The following is a 15241-nucleotide window of genomic DNA, read 5'->3' on the forward strand; positions in this document are numbered from 1 at the left end:
AAGAGATGCAGAAGATGATGGTTTTCTGTGAAGTTTGGCATGAAGATTGTAATTGCATCCTCCTCGGTTTGTAATTCTGAATTGAAGACAGTTAAAACTCGGTGCTTCAAAGTTACAGCTCATGAAGTGGGATGGTCACAAACCTAGATGCATTGATTTCAGATGGTAACTGTGTTTGGCGAGAACTCAGAGACTGTTTTCCTAGAAATCTTCAGATTTCCCTAATGATGATTCAGGGCCTGGTGGTGAGATGAAGTATGGCAGAGATTGATGTTTGTGCTATAGCTTTTGCCCAATTTAACTAGCGTATACCAAAAGCAGATGGCTTTCATTCTGTTCTCTCTGCGTTTAAAAAAAAAAAAAGGGGGGGGGAAGGGGGAGCTGCCTCTTTGCTGTTTCCTACTTTCCTCCCCCATCAAAAATCCACATGGATGTACATTATTTTTAAATCCTGGGAAAATAGATGTTTTTACGGAAGATAAAGTACAAATACATAATATACTTATATTTAAATAATTTATACAAACAGTAACTTACCATGTCTTTGAGAGTAAAGGCTGAGAGTTCTGTGTTCTCCTGTGATACAATTAAAAGGGAAAAAGGCTGTTCTTTATATAGACTGGGAATGGTCTTAACAATTGCATGGTGCTTCCTACTGTACTCCATCTACCTTGCATCACAACTTCCTTTCTCAGGTTTATGGCGAAAAGCCAGTGCAATATAAACAGAGTAGTGCATGCAGTGGATGAGACAGAAAGAACCTAACTCCATCTGTTCAGGTGTGGCTACAGGTAAATATTAAACTTTACTCTGCATCTCTGCTAAAGCTCTCTTTATTGAACAGCTGAATATGGAAAGAGTCAGTGGTAACAATCATCCTGTGTCCCTGTCTTCTATTAAGTCTATTACATAATCCTTTGCGTACCTTAATCTTCTGCGTACCTTAATCCTTAGGCACAATAAGTGAGTGTGTTGCCTCCTGAAGGGCTCTTTTAAGGTTCTGGGGAACTTGATGTGAAGGAATCATAGAAGCACTTTATTATTGAGGTGTCCGTCACATTAAATTGAGAGCTGTAACTATGAACCAGCGCAGAATGCGGTTTATCACAACATGAAAAACTGCCTTTGTACTGGCTGTCTTCTCTTGTTTGGAAAGTTGCATCAAGTCAGCAAAAATATCTGTTTTAGCAGCTGATTTCTTCGAGGTTGTCTAGGAAGGTGCAGCATCAGTGTTCCCGCTAGGTAAGTTGTAATGCTTCTATTTAAAACTCTTTGTTTAAAGGGATTTTATATTTACCAGAAAAGATTCGCTTCTGGTAAGAACTTTGGATATCAGGTCTGTGGGTGGAAGCAGTTATTTCTTGTTTCTGTCATCTGTGCTTGAAATTTAATAGTTAATCTCGTCATTCTGAAAATTATATGTTTCTAGTTTCTTTTTTTTTTAAGCTAACTAAAATTAACTTCTAAAAATACATTTTAGTTCAGGATGTAATATTATGTTATTGTAATTCTTTCCCATACCACGCAGTGTTTTAAAAAAAAAGCTATTTCACGTCTGAAACAATGGCTTTTCAGTATTGATATATATTGCTGCTGTGTAACCACAGTGTGTGTGGGAAAAGCCATTGAAGGGCGTGCTCTGATCCCCTTTTTGGAGGCTTATCTAGACAGCATGTCAGGTGTCTGTGCTCTCCATGTTGTAGGAAGATGTGGTGCCTATCTTGAAGCATTCGCAGTCTGATTTAGTAGATATAACTCAGACAACAATAGAGTATTACTGAAGAACATTGCCTCATTAACCTTAAGAGTGACTTTTAATGCTTCCCTAAAAGCGGGATCAAAGAAAATTTGTTATTCCAGCAAAGACTATTACTTAGCTGTGTTATGGAAATATATTTAAAAAAAATAGCACAAGTATTCTGTGATTCAAGGATATTAGGGCTCACTCTAAACCTCAGGGAATATGGAATTGTGGTGCAGAATTATGTATTCAGTTCTAATGCGCGGTAATGAAATGAATCATGGTTTCCAGAAGCAGTATGCTTGTTTGGCTACCAAATGATGTTCTTGCCTCTGTCATCGCAGTGTTTTGTGCCTCAGTTTCACTGTCTGTAAAGTGGGAAACTGCTTGCTTGTGTCAAGACTTACTGGTTATAGACTGCTTTGAAGTTGAAAAATGCTGTGTGAGTAGATGCCATAGTTCGTCTTGCATATTGTATGGTAAACAGGAAAAGACCGTATGAGGTTAGGGATTACACAAATACAGAAAAACAGGGTTAAGTCAACATTGTCAATGAATTCTTGATTTGTATATAATATTTTATAAGAGACAGATCTGATCCTTACAGAAATACCGTCAAAGCTGAAATGAAGAGTAAGTTGTATTTGCATTTTTCCAACCTTTTAATCAATAGTCGAGGTCTTCTGATCCAAGGCAGAGGTGATTAGTCTTCGATATGAAATGGTATCTCCTTGGATGGATGTAAATTGTAATGTGTATGTTTCCTCACACATTTAAAACTTGTATTTCAAACAGTTTTGGAAGAAGGTTTTTGTTTTTTAATATGACAGTGCAGGAGTCAAAATGCAGTTTGGTCACAGAGACTGGCGCTTATGTAGAGCTCTCTGTTCTGAAATGTTTCGGTTTAAGTTGAAAACTTATTGGCAGATGTTGAGACCTGTTATGCTCTATTTAATATCCATGAAACTGTATGAAATGGTCATGTCGCTGAGCTTAACAAGAAATGGGTCAGAGTTGCTGGCAAATATAAGGATATTTGGAAGTGACCTGCAGAGGAGGTAGATGGACGGTTATAAACTGGGGTGTGACTTGCTTTAATTGATGGCTTCATCTGTCCTCCTTTTTTGGTTGCTTTTCTTGCTATGTTCTCTTCCTGTTCCTGGGCGTGTTACAACGCAGACTTAGTGGCTATATTGGGAGGTGATGCATAAATAATATGGCTTGAAACTAAAAGGTATATTTCATGTTCAGAGGACTACGTGTTGTCCTTCATACCAATCTGGATTTTCTTAGATTTGTGTCTTAAGTGGCAGGCTTTATTAAGGCTTTTAAAGTCCTCCCATATGCTCTGTGTTCCGCTTTGCCATTCAGTTGCTTGTAAATCATGCATCACAGCCTTCTTGCAAAAATGGTCTCTTGCTTTAGCTGATGTGTCCTTGGTCATCCCTTTGATGCCCTTGGTGCCTTCGATCGAACTGCCTCATTTGGTGGCTCCATAAATGCAAACTTTTATTTTCTAAGCTATACAGCACAGTCAGCTGAAAGCTGCGATGCTACTTTAGGAGCAGCTTCACCAGAGGCACAATGTATCCTGGTTCCTTGTAAATATGCCACGCTGCTGGGATGCTTTCACATTTTAAAGCTTTGCAGTATTTATAAATAGGGAGTACAGCTTGGGGGGAAAAAAGAGTTGGGGGATTTCTTGTTGCTTTTATCCAAAAGCAGAGCAGTGCGATAGTTTTTTGTGTAGTGCAGGGAGCCAGCATGGGAGGAGCAGGGCATGGAGCACGTTTTCTTACACCTGAGCAGACTTGTTTAAGCACTATTGCAACATCTGGAAATTGATACGGACAAATAAATGGTCTCTAAATTATATCCTTTTTAAAACTTTGTACTGAATACAGATTGATTCAACTGTGATAAATATGATCCAATGTGATAACAGCATCTATCTGTCCAAATAGATGAGGCAAGAAGAACTGTGAGACACATCGTCAGGCAGCATCTTGCAGAGAGAAGCAAACAGAGTCTAGTTAGAGGGCCGGCTTCCTTTTGATAGTGCTCAGCCTGTGAGCTGGGCGTTCCTAAAACTCGGCCCTTATAAGTTTAAGGGAGGGAAAACCCCCTATCCAAGGCTGTATGGAATTGTCAGATACTTCACTATCTGCCTGGATGCTATCTTAAGAGAAATGGAAGATCTGACTGAGATTCATGATGGGTTGTGGTGGTGTGTGTGGTTGTGTGAGTTTTGTGGTGGTGTGGTGTGGGCTTTTTTTTTTTTTTTTTTTTTTTTTTTTAGCTCTTTCGTTTGTGCCTAGCTTGAAGGTGAGTTTCATTTACCTTTTGCATGTTGTTCTTTCTTTCCTTATTACTTCATGGATACTTAGGTAAAGCTATCTTAACATCTTCAACTTCAGGGAGGAGGAAGAGACCACTTTACTCTCTAGCTTGGTGTAATCTACAGGATTCAAACTTCTGAATTAGTGCCATCAAAGTATTCTTGTTCCCCGTGTCTGTTGCTGCTGCATGGAGGTCAAACAGGAATATGAAGTGGTTGGTAGAGTGGTTAGTAGGTGTTGCACTTGAATTGTTCTCGGGGAAGGATGAATTTTGGGGGTCCCATTGCGAGGTAGTGCAAGTCACAGCAGCCATCGGGTGTTATGGCTTCTGCCAAGGAGCCATAGCAGGATTGTGGGGTTCACACCAGCTTCTTTACCTCGTCCAGCCTTCTCTGGAGATCCAGAAGTCTCTGCGATGCGTGCTTTCTCCTGAGTGCTTCCCCTAGGTTTAAACATAGCCAGGCAGGAGCAGGCTACCCTGGAGTGCTTGCAGATAAGCAGGCAGTGGAGCAGGCGGGAGCCGAATTGCCCCTGGAGCTAGAGGGGAAGTGGAAGAAGGTAATTGTGGAGGTCACGTCATCTTTGTAACCCTGTAGTCGCTCTGAACTTGTCAGGCGTCAGACTTAGGGGCATGCTTTTTGGAGAATTTGCGTGGAGTTTGTTTTCCGCTCCTGGAACGTAAGGGATAGATTTAATACAGATACTACCGAGTCTCAGAAGTGGCCCCTACTCAACAGGTTTGAGTGCTCTTGGCTTAATGTATTAGTCGTTATCCTGAGTGTTCTGGATAGAAATGGCAACTTGTGATCCCTCCTGCGTAGCTGCCTGTGCTGGTAAATCCTGAGGATTAACAGCTGGAGAAAAACAGGCACGCTGAAGCGTGAACGGCCCTGCTAGGGTCAAATTAGGCCTGCTTTGCGTATAATGCCCATGTTTTTATAATTTTCTTCTAATTCCCATCTGTGAGCTTATCTTTTCAAGCTATCAACTCTTGCTGCAGATACAAAGTCTGCGCAATTTATTGTTCTACGTACAAGGTTTTACAGCATTACACGTGAAGAATGCATGATAAAATGGATATATTTTATGTTCCTGTATAACCCTGCTCTAAAGCTGTTTGAGAGCGTGCTTTTTATTTTATGCTTTTCTGCCCCAGTTTTTGTGGTTAAATGGTATTTTTACCTGGTTGCACGTGGCATCCCCCATCAGCTCCCTATGGGAACACTATCTCTCTAAAACATAAGACAGCGTTGCGTGACAAAAGATTAAAGCTGAATATCAGAGTTGCTATTGGGAAAGCTTTGTCTCTTAATTTAGGTCAGTACTTCAGTGCACTATCTTGTAAACAGCACAACGATTGCACCGAGCATCTCCGTAATGTGTGTGTGGTAAGCTGAGCCTACCTGAGTACCTGCAGTCCAGCTCAGGCCCCCACGAAAATAACATACCACAGAGTGAGCAGCACGCAAACGAATTCCCGAAAGCACGTGGGTGAGCGGCTGGGAACCTGGCTGCGTGCAGGTGGTGCATGCAGGATGCTCCCACTGGAGAGCAGGGCTGCTCGATGAACGACAGCCCCGAATCCAGCTGAAAACCTGCCAGTGCTGGATGTCCTGCACCATCTGCTTGCTGCCCCCCTTCTGCCTTGCTGGCCTCGGTTGGACAGGAGCGTGGATTTTACTGCCACCTTGGCATTTAACGTGTTCTCTTTACTTCCAATTCCCCTCCTTACAAGAACTTCCTAAGGATTATGGGGGTTTTGAGCTCTTTTTCTGCAGATGTTTTCCCACTCTATGAATATTTCCAGCAGGTATTTAGGAGTTTATCAGAAAACATCTTGGAGAGCGGTGCAGAAGTAGAGACCAGAAGCTCCAGGTAGTGATGGTACTAAATCTGGTGCTATGCCTGGGGCTGAGATGCTGTTCTGATTTATACCGCCTAAAGTGGGGCAAATGCTTATACTCTGTATAACATGACATTTTGAGTGTAGACTGTTTTTGAAGAAATTATTAAAAGAACAAAGGCAGCTTCTCTTGCTGGAGCAGAGGGAACCTTGGCATTTGAAAGGACCCTGGAAAAGCTTTGAAGACTTTAGCAAGTGAGCATATGTGCATTTATACTGCAGGGGAGGGCAGGGAATTCATAACATCGTGAAATGATGGGCTAAGTTTCGCTTTGCAGTTGCCTCAGAGGTGATTCAGCCCAAGACATTCACACAAAATGACAGAAATAATGCTTGCCATGATGACTTTTGCTTTCAGATTAGAAGGTATTTATACATCTCCTGCCTTGTTTGACTTTTTTTGACCTTTGAACTGTTGTTCATAAAGATGTGTACCTCTCTCACCCCCTTCTAAAATGAGGACAGGCAGGAATTTTCTAAACTACCTTTGAGTCTTTTCCTACAAAAATAGGTTTTCCAGGTGTGCAGAAAAGGCTGAATTCCGTGATGTTTTGCTGCAGCTCCTGTTGTTTGGGATGCTTGCTGGAGTCGTTGCATTGTGGAGATGTCTGCCTGATTCTTATGATGCTGGAAATTGTCCGTTGGGCAGCCGTTTGATACTGAAGTTCAGAGTAGGTCGCAGAAGAAAATAAACACTGATTTTTAGCTAGATCCTAAACTTTGATGGCAGTTTAGTATTAATAGCATACTGCAAAGTAACTGGTTTTCAGAGGCAGTAGTCATCAATAGTTTTCATCAAAGTAAGGCAGCTAGTTTTTAAAATCCACATTTTCTAGTTGTGATGGGAGAGATGAACAAGAACAAGATCTAGTGACATGTTTAGATGGAATAATCAAAGATCAAGGATGCTTCTGCAGCTGTGAAGAGGAAGCCAAGTGAAATGTAATTGTTTTCCTGTTACCTGCGTTTGTGGGGGACCTGGTATTCAAACTGGGAATATTTAAGGGCATAGCAAGTCAACTCGTGCTTCAAAGAAACCTTCCAATGAAAAGTGTTATGGAAGTGTGCATTATGTGTTTCCACTGCTACTTCCTATATAGTAGGTTCCACTCTTTCTACAGATGTAATTTGCCTCTGTTTTTCACGATTAAGCGTGTTTTTGAACTGTAGATGACTGTTTCTCCTCCTGTGTCAAATGACGGCAGTTTGTGAGTGCAGTAAGGTAGGGGTTTCTGACACATCACCCCCAGAGAGCAGTAAGGAGCAGCAACTCCAGATTAAAAACAACCCGCCCCCCCAACAGCATAATCTAGGTGAGCAGAAAATTACCCCCATTTCACTTGCTTGTACCTTAAAAGGAAACTTGGTTTTGTTTTGAAATTCTGTATGCACCATGGTTATTAATGAGTGATACTTTTGTTGCAACTAATGTGTTTAATGAGAGGGCTGACCTGGATGTGCAGTCTGGTTTGGTGTGATAAAGTAACTGTGTGCTGTTGCTGCCGTCTTTTTCAGATGTTTCTGACAGTGTACCTTAGTAACAACGAGCAGCACTTCACCGAGGTGCCAGTCACCCCAGAAACCACCTGCAGGGATGTGGTGGAGCTGTGTAAAGAGCCCGGCGAGAGCGAGTGCCACCTGGCTGAAGTGTGGTGTGGCTCAGGTATGTTGGACGTACCTTGTGAGTTACTGGACGCTCACTGTTTTAACGTGCTGTGCTCAGAGACCTGACAGGCATGGTCCCATCCCAGAGGGTTTCTACCTTTTGTTAATCTCTTCATCAGAATTGCTATATAATGATGCATGTGCAGACAGACACACACAAACACAAATTGGCTACAAGCAAAAGAAGCAAAGTCAGGTATTCGCACGTTCTGGTGCATGTGCAGCCCCTTCTGACTTGCTCAGATGAGTCTTTGGAGCATGCGACTTGCTTTTTCTTTCTTCCCCTTCTCCCCACAGTGGAGAGGATCCCTGGTGGTGGTTTTCTTAAGTGATCATGTATGAGTAATCCTGGGACAAGCAGGCAGAATATTTTCCTAAATCCTGCCACCATTTTCAATTGCAATAGCAATGGAAGACTTTTTTTCCTGGTTACACCACTGTCGTTCAGGAAAGTGTTAATTTGGCCAAATTTGAGTTTATGGGGGGAGGGAGTGTTACAGTAACTAGCAGAAGTTATCTGTAGAAAATGGTTTAAAGAAGGTCTGTGGAAGTTGGGAAGGAATGAGACAAGACAGAGGACAGCAAGAGTAGTTACTGTCTTTTAAGCTTGCAGAAGAGGGTTTTATGTATGTGGTAGATTGTGGCCTTCCCCACCCACAGTGTCCTTGCTGGTTTTGTCCTGGAAATGCAAATCTGCCTAGCTTGCAGTGCTCTGCTGGAGCCAGGGAGTATGTCAATAAGTGAATCAAAAGCTAAATTATGACTAACTTTTTATCACTTAAATAAAAAGGGACTCCTGACTATTTTCTGCCTCCATAGTATTCATTAGATACTGGTAGCCATCCAGAGGTATATCAAAGATTAACTACTGAAAGAATTTTAAGCCATGAAAAAGGAAGGAAAAAAAAAGGCTATCTTGAGAAGCTTCAATAAAATTATATATATTAAAAAACAAAGAAAGGATAGTAAGAACCTGTGTTACTGTTTCTCTCTACTCTTGCTTACACCTATTTAAAGTAGTCCTTGGTGAGCTGGATGTGTGTTTAATACCATGAGATACTTGAGTCTGGTCTCCTGATTTTAGTTCCTTCTGACATAAAGTAATATTTCTGATGTTTCTAAGGCTTAAAATACAGTAGAAAGATTTTTTTTCTTCTCCTTAGAAAAGAAACCATGTTTTATTTATAAATGGTGATAAAATCACTGATCCAGTGCAAAAAAAGAGATCTTTTAGGACAGAATTTTTACTGTATATCGCTGTCCAGCTCCATCTAAATCAACACAATATCAAAGTCTGGAGTGATAGACAAAATAAGGGTTTTGGTGTATGTTGTAGCTTTAACTACTAAATTAATCATTAATCTTAGATCTGCTCCCTATTACATAGTACAGGTCGTGATGGTAAGAGATGGGGTCCACCTGTAATTACCAAAGTTGGACCCCTGCTAAAGCCTGGGCAGTTCTCCTCCTTGGTTTTCCCTGAACCCAAATTCTTGATTGGCTTTTAAGGTTTGCGTAGAGTATGCTGGAAATGGCAGTGTGTTTGTCCTTAAATCAAGGGAAGAGCACCTGCACCAGAGGCAAGCAGTGTTTGCCAGTGCCCTAGTGTGCAAGTCATCCTGTTAAGCCAGAAAGGGCACTGCTGGGCTAGTGGGACCATCTAATATAATGAGTTTTATTTATAAAATCAAGTTGTCAGTCTCTGCAGTGCTGTAGGAAGAAAGGTAAGAAAATAATCTGAGTACAGAAACATAAAGTGAAACAGTGACTCTCTTCTGAGAGGATTAGTTTTAGCAGAGACTTCTTGAGATACCACAAACATAGGTACCTAAGTGTCGCTTGCAGTGCTGTCAGTGTAAGACAAAAATAGTCAATATCTGTAGTCCGTTTGTACAGCAAAAGCATTGACACTTCTTTTAGAAACCAAATTATTCTTGTTCCCTTCACTGATCCTCTCATATTTACTAATGATATACTTTTAAATACAAGCACTGGCGTGGGCAAAACTGTCTATAGCTTCAAATTGTACTTGGTAACATAAAATGCACTAGTCTCAAATCATGTGAGGTTAAAAGACTTGGGTACAGGGTGAAATATATGCATGTTGTTTTGGATAAAGTATATCCCTTCCTAAGCAGTCTGTGCAACATCCATTAGCAACCATTTGCAAAATAAGTTTTCATGTGTATTTTGGGCTTATTCTTTTGGGAAAAATACACTTAGCTTTATGTAACTTCATTTTAGATGTCAGTAGAGCACACTTTCTTGTTTTGCCAAGGTACGTCTTGTGGGTTTTTTGTTTTTTTTACAATGGACAAGTTTAATTTATTTTAAAATAAACATGGAGCATACCAGCCTTCCTTTGGGGACAGAAACAAAAGCTGTAAGATGTGTGTTTAAAAATTAGTTCTCAGACTTCAGTTATTGAGATTCTTCTTAGACAGCTTGTCTCTCTTTCCTTTCCTGACCCTTGTTCAGGAATTTTAGCTTCTGTTGTCAGACCTTATTAAACGTACTTTGAAGGATTGCCGGAAGCAAACTCGAGGTGCTGTGCTCCCTGAAGTGGGCACTTTTACTACTCTTCTTGTCTTCCCAGGCTTGCTTGAAATTTGAGGCATCTCAGGACAAACTTTCTTGATCTTCTCATTGTCACCAGAATTCTCTCTGTTAGATGACCGCCTTGACCAGAGAGAGCAGTCAAAAAGGGTGCTGGTGTATACAATTTTTTTTCTTTCTTTTCAAGACAGAGATAGGGATCAAAAAGGTGAAGTCCGATAGGTTGTCTTTGCTTCTAGAGCTTTTCAAATGTAGTTTTGTTTGGTATTTGAAAATCTTTTTGACCTGCCTTTGAAGTCACTGAGTGGTATTGACAGAATCTTTGTGCAAAGGGCATCTCCCCTGATTACAGAGCTTCGGCTGAAGCATTGCCTAGCTGCTAGAAATCTGTCTCCTAAGCCCCTTGTATATTCTTTAAGATGGAAATCTGACGGTAGTACTGTTGGTGATGTGGGGGTTTTTTTTTTTTTGAATTAGGGTTTAGCAGATGAAGAGCTTTTTTAGCTGTCTAGACAAGTAACTGCTGAGAGACTGCTTTTTCTGTAACAGTGACCTACTTGCTTATTCTGTAAAGCTAATCTCTTTTGACAGTGACTCCAGAAATTTTCCTTCCTAGATTGCTTCAGCACAGCTGCAGCGTTTTCTTTTAAAGAAACCCTTCTAGGTTGACAAAGCTTTTCACGTGCTGAAAACCTATTAGTGGCTCCTCTTCCTATGAAACTGAAAACATTTATACTTAACACCAACAGTTTTTTTTCCCTGAAATGATTATTCCATGTTAAGATAGTTGCTTTGAAAGAGTCTCTGTTGAATATGAATGATGTACTCTGATTTCTTTCTTTTTTTTCTTTTTTTCTTGTCTAAATAATGAAATGACCAGCAAAACTGATACTGGGACAGATGGAACTAATACAGAAGTGGTGATACTTAATTTCACTCTTTGTCTGCTTATCTTATTTCCCAGGCCAGGAATAATATTTTTTGTTCCTTTGGTACCCAGTGCAAATGGACCTTAACTGGATCATGAGTTTCAGATACTGTCATAATATATTATGACAGTATCTTGACTACATATACTCTGCTTGATTTACTGTAATATCTTGACTACTTAATTGCCATGACTTTCAGCATAGACATAAAAATATATGGTAAAATATCTAGAATAGCGAAAGGAATTGCTTTTGTGTAAAGATTTAAAGGCCTGTAAATAATTATATCCTGTCTATGAATGCCCAGCTGTGAAGTGTGGAAAATTTGGAGGAACAGTCATACAGAAGAGGAGAAGTACTGGTAAATAGAGGTGGTATATGTAGACTCCTACTGGTCTCTTGCAATATCAAAAGGCAATGAGTAAGGCTTAAAAATTAGAGATGTGACACTGAATCTTGGACTTCAGAACAAGAGCAGGAAAACAAATTCAGTGGAACTTGTGCATATAACTCTTCAAGAAACTTCATCTTAACTGCCTGAAAAGAATGGCAAGTTCTTATTGGAGTAACTTTCTGTTGTCTCATCTTTCTTTCCTTTGAGCTGCAAATCCAAAAGAGTTTGCCTTTGCAAGGATTAACAGAAACATGGTTTTCAAAATGCATGCAATCTAAACTTCATTGAATCTGCTGTCTACGATAGTGGGTCAGATCTTTAGCTGATATGAACTGTAGGAGAACACTTGAAGTGGAAAGAAGCTGTGATGGCTTAGAGTAGCTAAGGTCAGGCCTGCTAGGTATTGCACAGGAGCCTTTTCAGAATATTTTGTGCTTCCACCTGAGTCTGACGGTAAGGGCTGCAGTCAAGCACATGATCACATCCCTTAGCAGGCATTAAGAGAAGAATTTTCTGATAGCTTCTTTTTGCATCTCTCTTTCATTAGAATAGAAAATAAAGAGTTCCTGGTAGGAATTAGTACAGAGGAGTTCTTGGGGGAAATGGGAACCACTAAGAAGTAAGTTTGTCTGAGGTACCACAGAAGTGCAGCAAAAGGTACACCGGTTTTGTTCCTGCAGTGGTGAGTGACCCAGATGATTTGCAAATACGATACTAAGGCACTAGTGGCAAAAGCTCTAAATTGCCTGTTTGCTGCCTCTTGGGCTGCGACGGTACCCCAGGTTCTGTCTTTGGGGCAAGACTTTTAAAGGGTTATATCTGCTTTCCAGAGGTGTTTGCTCACTTTCAGAGAAACACTGCGTACCACTCGTTGCTTCTAAGGGAAAGGTAAAAATGCCTTGGTTGAGGGCAAGGGTTAGACACACATACTGCGTCTGAGTGGTGGCAGGAGTTCAAGTGAAAGAGAACGAACAGATACTGGGTTGTTTTGTCTTTGTACATGCCCCGGCTTCACAGGAATGTAATGGTTAACTTACTGTGCCTGGCTTTTTACCTTTTCAGAACGTCCCGTAGCTGATAATGAACGGATGCTGGATATCCTACAGCGCTTTGGGATGCAGAGAAGTGAGGTTCGTTTCTTTCTTCGACATGAACGCTCTCCCTGTCGGGAAGCAGGTAGGTGTTGATCTCAGCTGATTAATTTGTCTATGTAAGTTAAGTTTAATTTCATTCCCCAAGGTTAGTGAACCAGACTGCATACATAACATACTGATGCTGGTAGTCAGTACGATGTTGCAGCCCTTTTTTTGGTCTGGCTATTCATTCTCTTATGACTGGAGAACGCTATTAACAGAAAAGCATGATTGCCAAGTACTCTTTTATTTGAACTATTGTTCATTTTAACAGAGACTCTGTCCTCACTTGCCAGACCTGGGAGCACTAAATCCGAGTTGAAACTTTTGCAGCTTTTCTAGAATTTGTCATCTCTACAGCATCCAAGGCCATTGCATGCTAAATAGATTAGCCAGAACTAAATATCTAGAAGTCTTTGATGATCTCTTAATAAGGAATATATAATCTCTTTTTTTAAAATCTAGTAACCAAACTGTTGTCCAGTAATGTGATTTATTATGTGAGCTTAGTACGTTTCACCTGGATAATATTTTACTAGAAGTGATAAACTTAGTATACTTGGCAAAAGATAGAGGTCTTCCCTGTTTCTGCCATAGTCTACACACTTATATTAGTTTTAGTAATGGAATTAAAAAAAAAAAATCAAGTGTCTGACTCTGAAAATGTAATGTCACTGTATTGTTAACCTAAAGAACATGATTGTATATGTTCTATAAAGAACTTCTTTTTTTGTTTTTGCTTTGCAAGGTTTTCCCATGCATTCCATATTAATCTCTTCAGCACAATCCTTAAGACATTCACCTTTACATCAACCTGTTGGGTTCTTCTCTCTCCTCTTTTGTTATTTTGGTCTTCAGTAATCTTCCTCTGTCTTAGAAATACTGCATTTGTGTTAAGCAGTGTCGTATCCAGTGTATTACAAAATGGTTAAGCATATCTTGACATTTGAATTGTGCAATGATGATGAAATGAGTTTATGAAAAGTTAAAGCTATACTGCTTTTATCTACTAAGGATGTTACCATGCAGTTTCGTTGTCAGGATGTAATTTTTGAAGTCCAGGGTCCTCGGTGCTCTTAATAGAAGGTTTATTGACACTTTATTGGCCATAACTTAGCTAAGCAGTATGTTTGAGGAGGAGCAAATGAATAGGTAGGAGCTCTGTTGTATTTATTAGGCTTTCAGAAGCATACTCTTGAAATAGGTATGACGGTAATGGGAAAAAGCTAATAGAGATGGCGGCATCCTGTAGTGCATGTGTCGTACAGGGAAATGAGTCAGCTTGGCATCTGAACACCATTTGTACGTAATTTGATGGAAGCATTTAAGTAGGATTCTAGTTAAGTAGCGTCTTTCTGTCAGACTGACTGTCAGGAAGAAAATGTTTTTGTGATATCAAACTTTACACTGTGTGCAAATAATCAGCTATAGATTAAATGATACATCCTTCATGATAAGTGATTAACCTTTAACTATTGTTGTTCATATTCTCAGTGAGACAGTTGACAAAGGCATATCAAAACTTTTAGATGCTGGTTTTAAGACACTCTGTTTGGTCCGAATGCCTTTCTGTGAGTTACCTAGATATTTTTGTGTCATTTACACAATTATAAAACCGTGTTCCCCTCTGTATGTGTAATGCAGACTTACAGAGAGCCTGTTGACCAAGGGAAAATATTGAAACAGCCAACTGTCGGGTGAAGTTTTTCCTGTTTGTCTGTTTTTAAGCAGTCTTATATTTTAAAATAAATGTTGACCTGACTCGGATAAAGTTTCTTTCAGGAAGTAGACACACAGTTACTTATATATCCAAGCTTGTTTGTGAGCCATTGAACTTTTTTCATGAAGTCATAACAACTAACTTCTCATACACTGTCGTTGGGTAAAATCATGAACTAGAAGGGAAGCTTAGTTGTTCATGGTAATAGAATGAAATTTTAACAAGGCTGTTTGGTCATTTTAGTAAGTGTGACTCCTTACATGAGGATTGATGACTTTTTCTTTCTTGATTAGAAGCAAAGTAAAGGATATTTTGTAATCCTTTCCGCAGTAGACAAGATTACCCAGTCTGTTGAGTAGCAGCCTCTTCATAAAAACACCTTGTGTCTTCCATTAAGCTTATCTTAGTGGTAAGAACACGGGAGGAACAGATGTTAAGATTCTAAACAGAAAATGGTTGTATTCATTTTCCTTCCTACTGAATGTTATGTCTAAAGGGATAAGAAAAATCCTAAAATATATTACCATCTCTGACTATCCTGTATTTCTATCCAGGGAGTGGACAAAGGTCTCAAGATCCAGCCTTAAAAAGGAATGGGGTGAAAGTACCTGGTGATCGAAGAATAGAGAACGGAGTAAGTGCTTGGTGAAACAGCCAGTGCAGCTAAAACAGACTTGACTTTCTTGGAGATCCTGGTGCAAATCCCAGCCTGGAAACAAAGAGGCGATATTGGAGAGACTTCTAATGACTGCTCTGTAATTGTCACAGAGCCGCTTTAACAATTATCGCCGTTGCTTTCAGTTCTTAAGATCTCTCTAAGATATCCAGAGAATAGCTGCCATATCCATATTTGTATGATAA

General features: G+C 40.0%; 1 protein-coding gene across 1 annotated transcript in view; it reads left to right on the forward strand.

Annotated features, from left to right (window-relative positions):
* TP53BP2 (tumor protein p53 binding protein 2) overlaps window positions 1-15241 on the forward strand; it is a 49670-nt gene that overhangs the window by 12002 nt on the left and 22427 nt on the right. The window contains exons 2-4 of the mRNA XM_026094590.2: window positions 7499-7646; window positions 12590-12703; window positions 14935-15014. Coding sequence (XP_025950375.2) covers window positions 7499-7646; window positions 12590-12703; window positions 14935-15014 — 342 coding nt within the window. The remainder of the gene's footprint in view (window positions 1-7498; window positions 7647-12589; window positions 12704-14934; window positions 15015-15241) is intronic.

This window comes from Dromaius novaehollandiae, chromosome 3 (genome assembly GCF_036370855.1).
Source record: "Dromaius novaehollandiae isolate bDroNov1 chromosome 3, bDroNov1.hap1, whole genome shotgun sequence".
In the NCBI taxonomy this organism is placed as follows: domain Eukaryota; kingdom Metazoa; phylum Chordata; class Aves; order Casuariiformes; family Dromaiidae; genus Dromaius; species Dromaius novaehollandiae.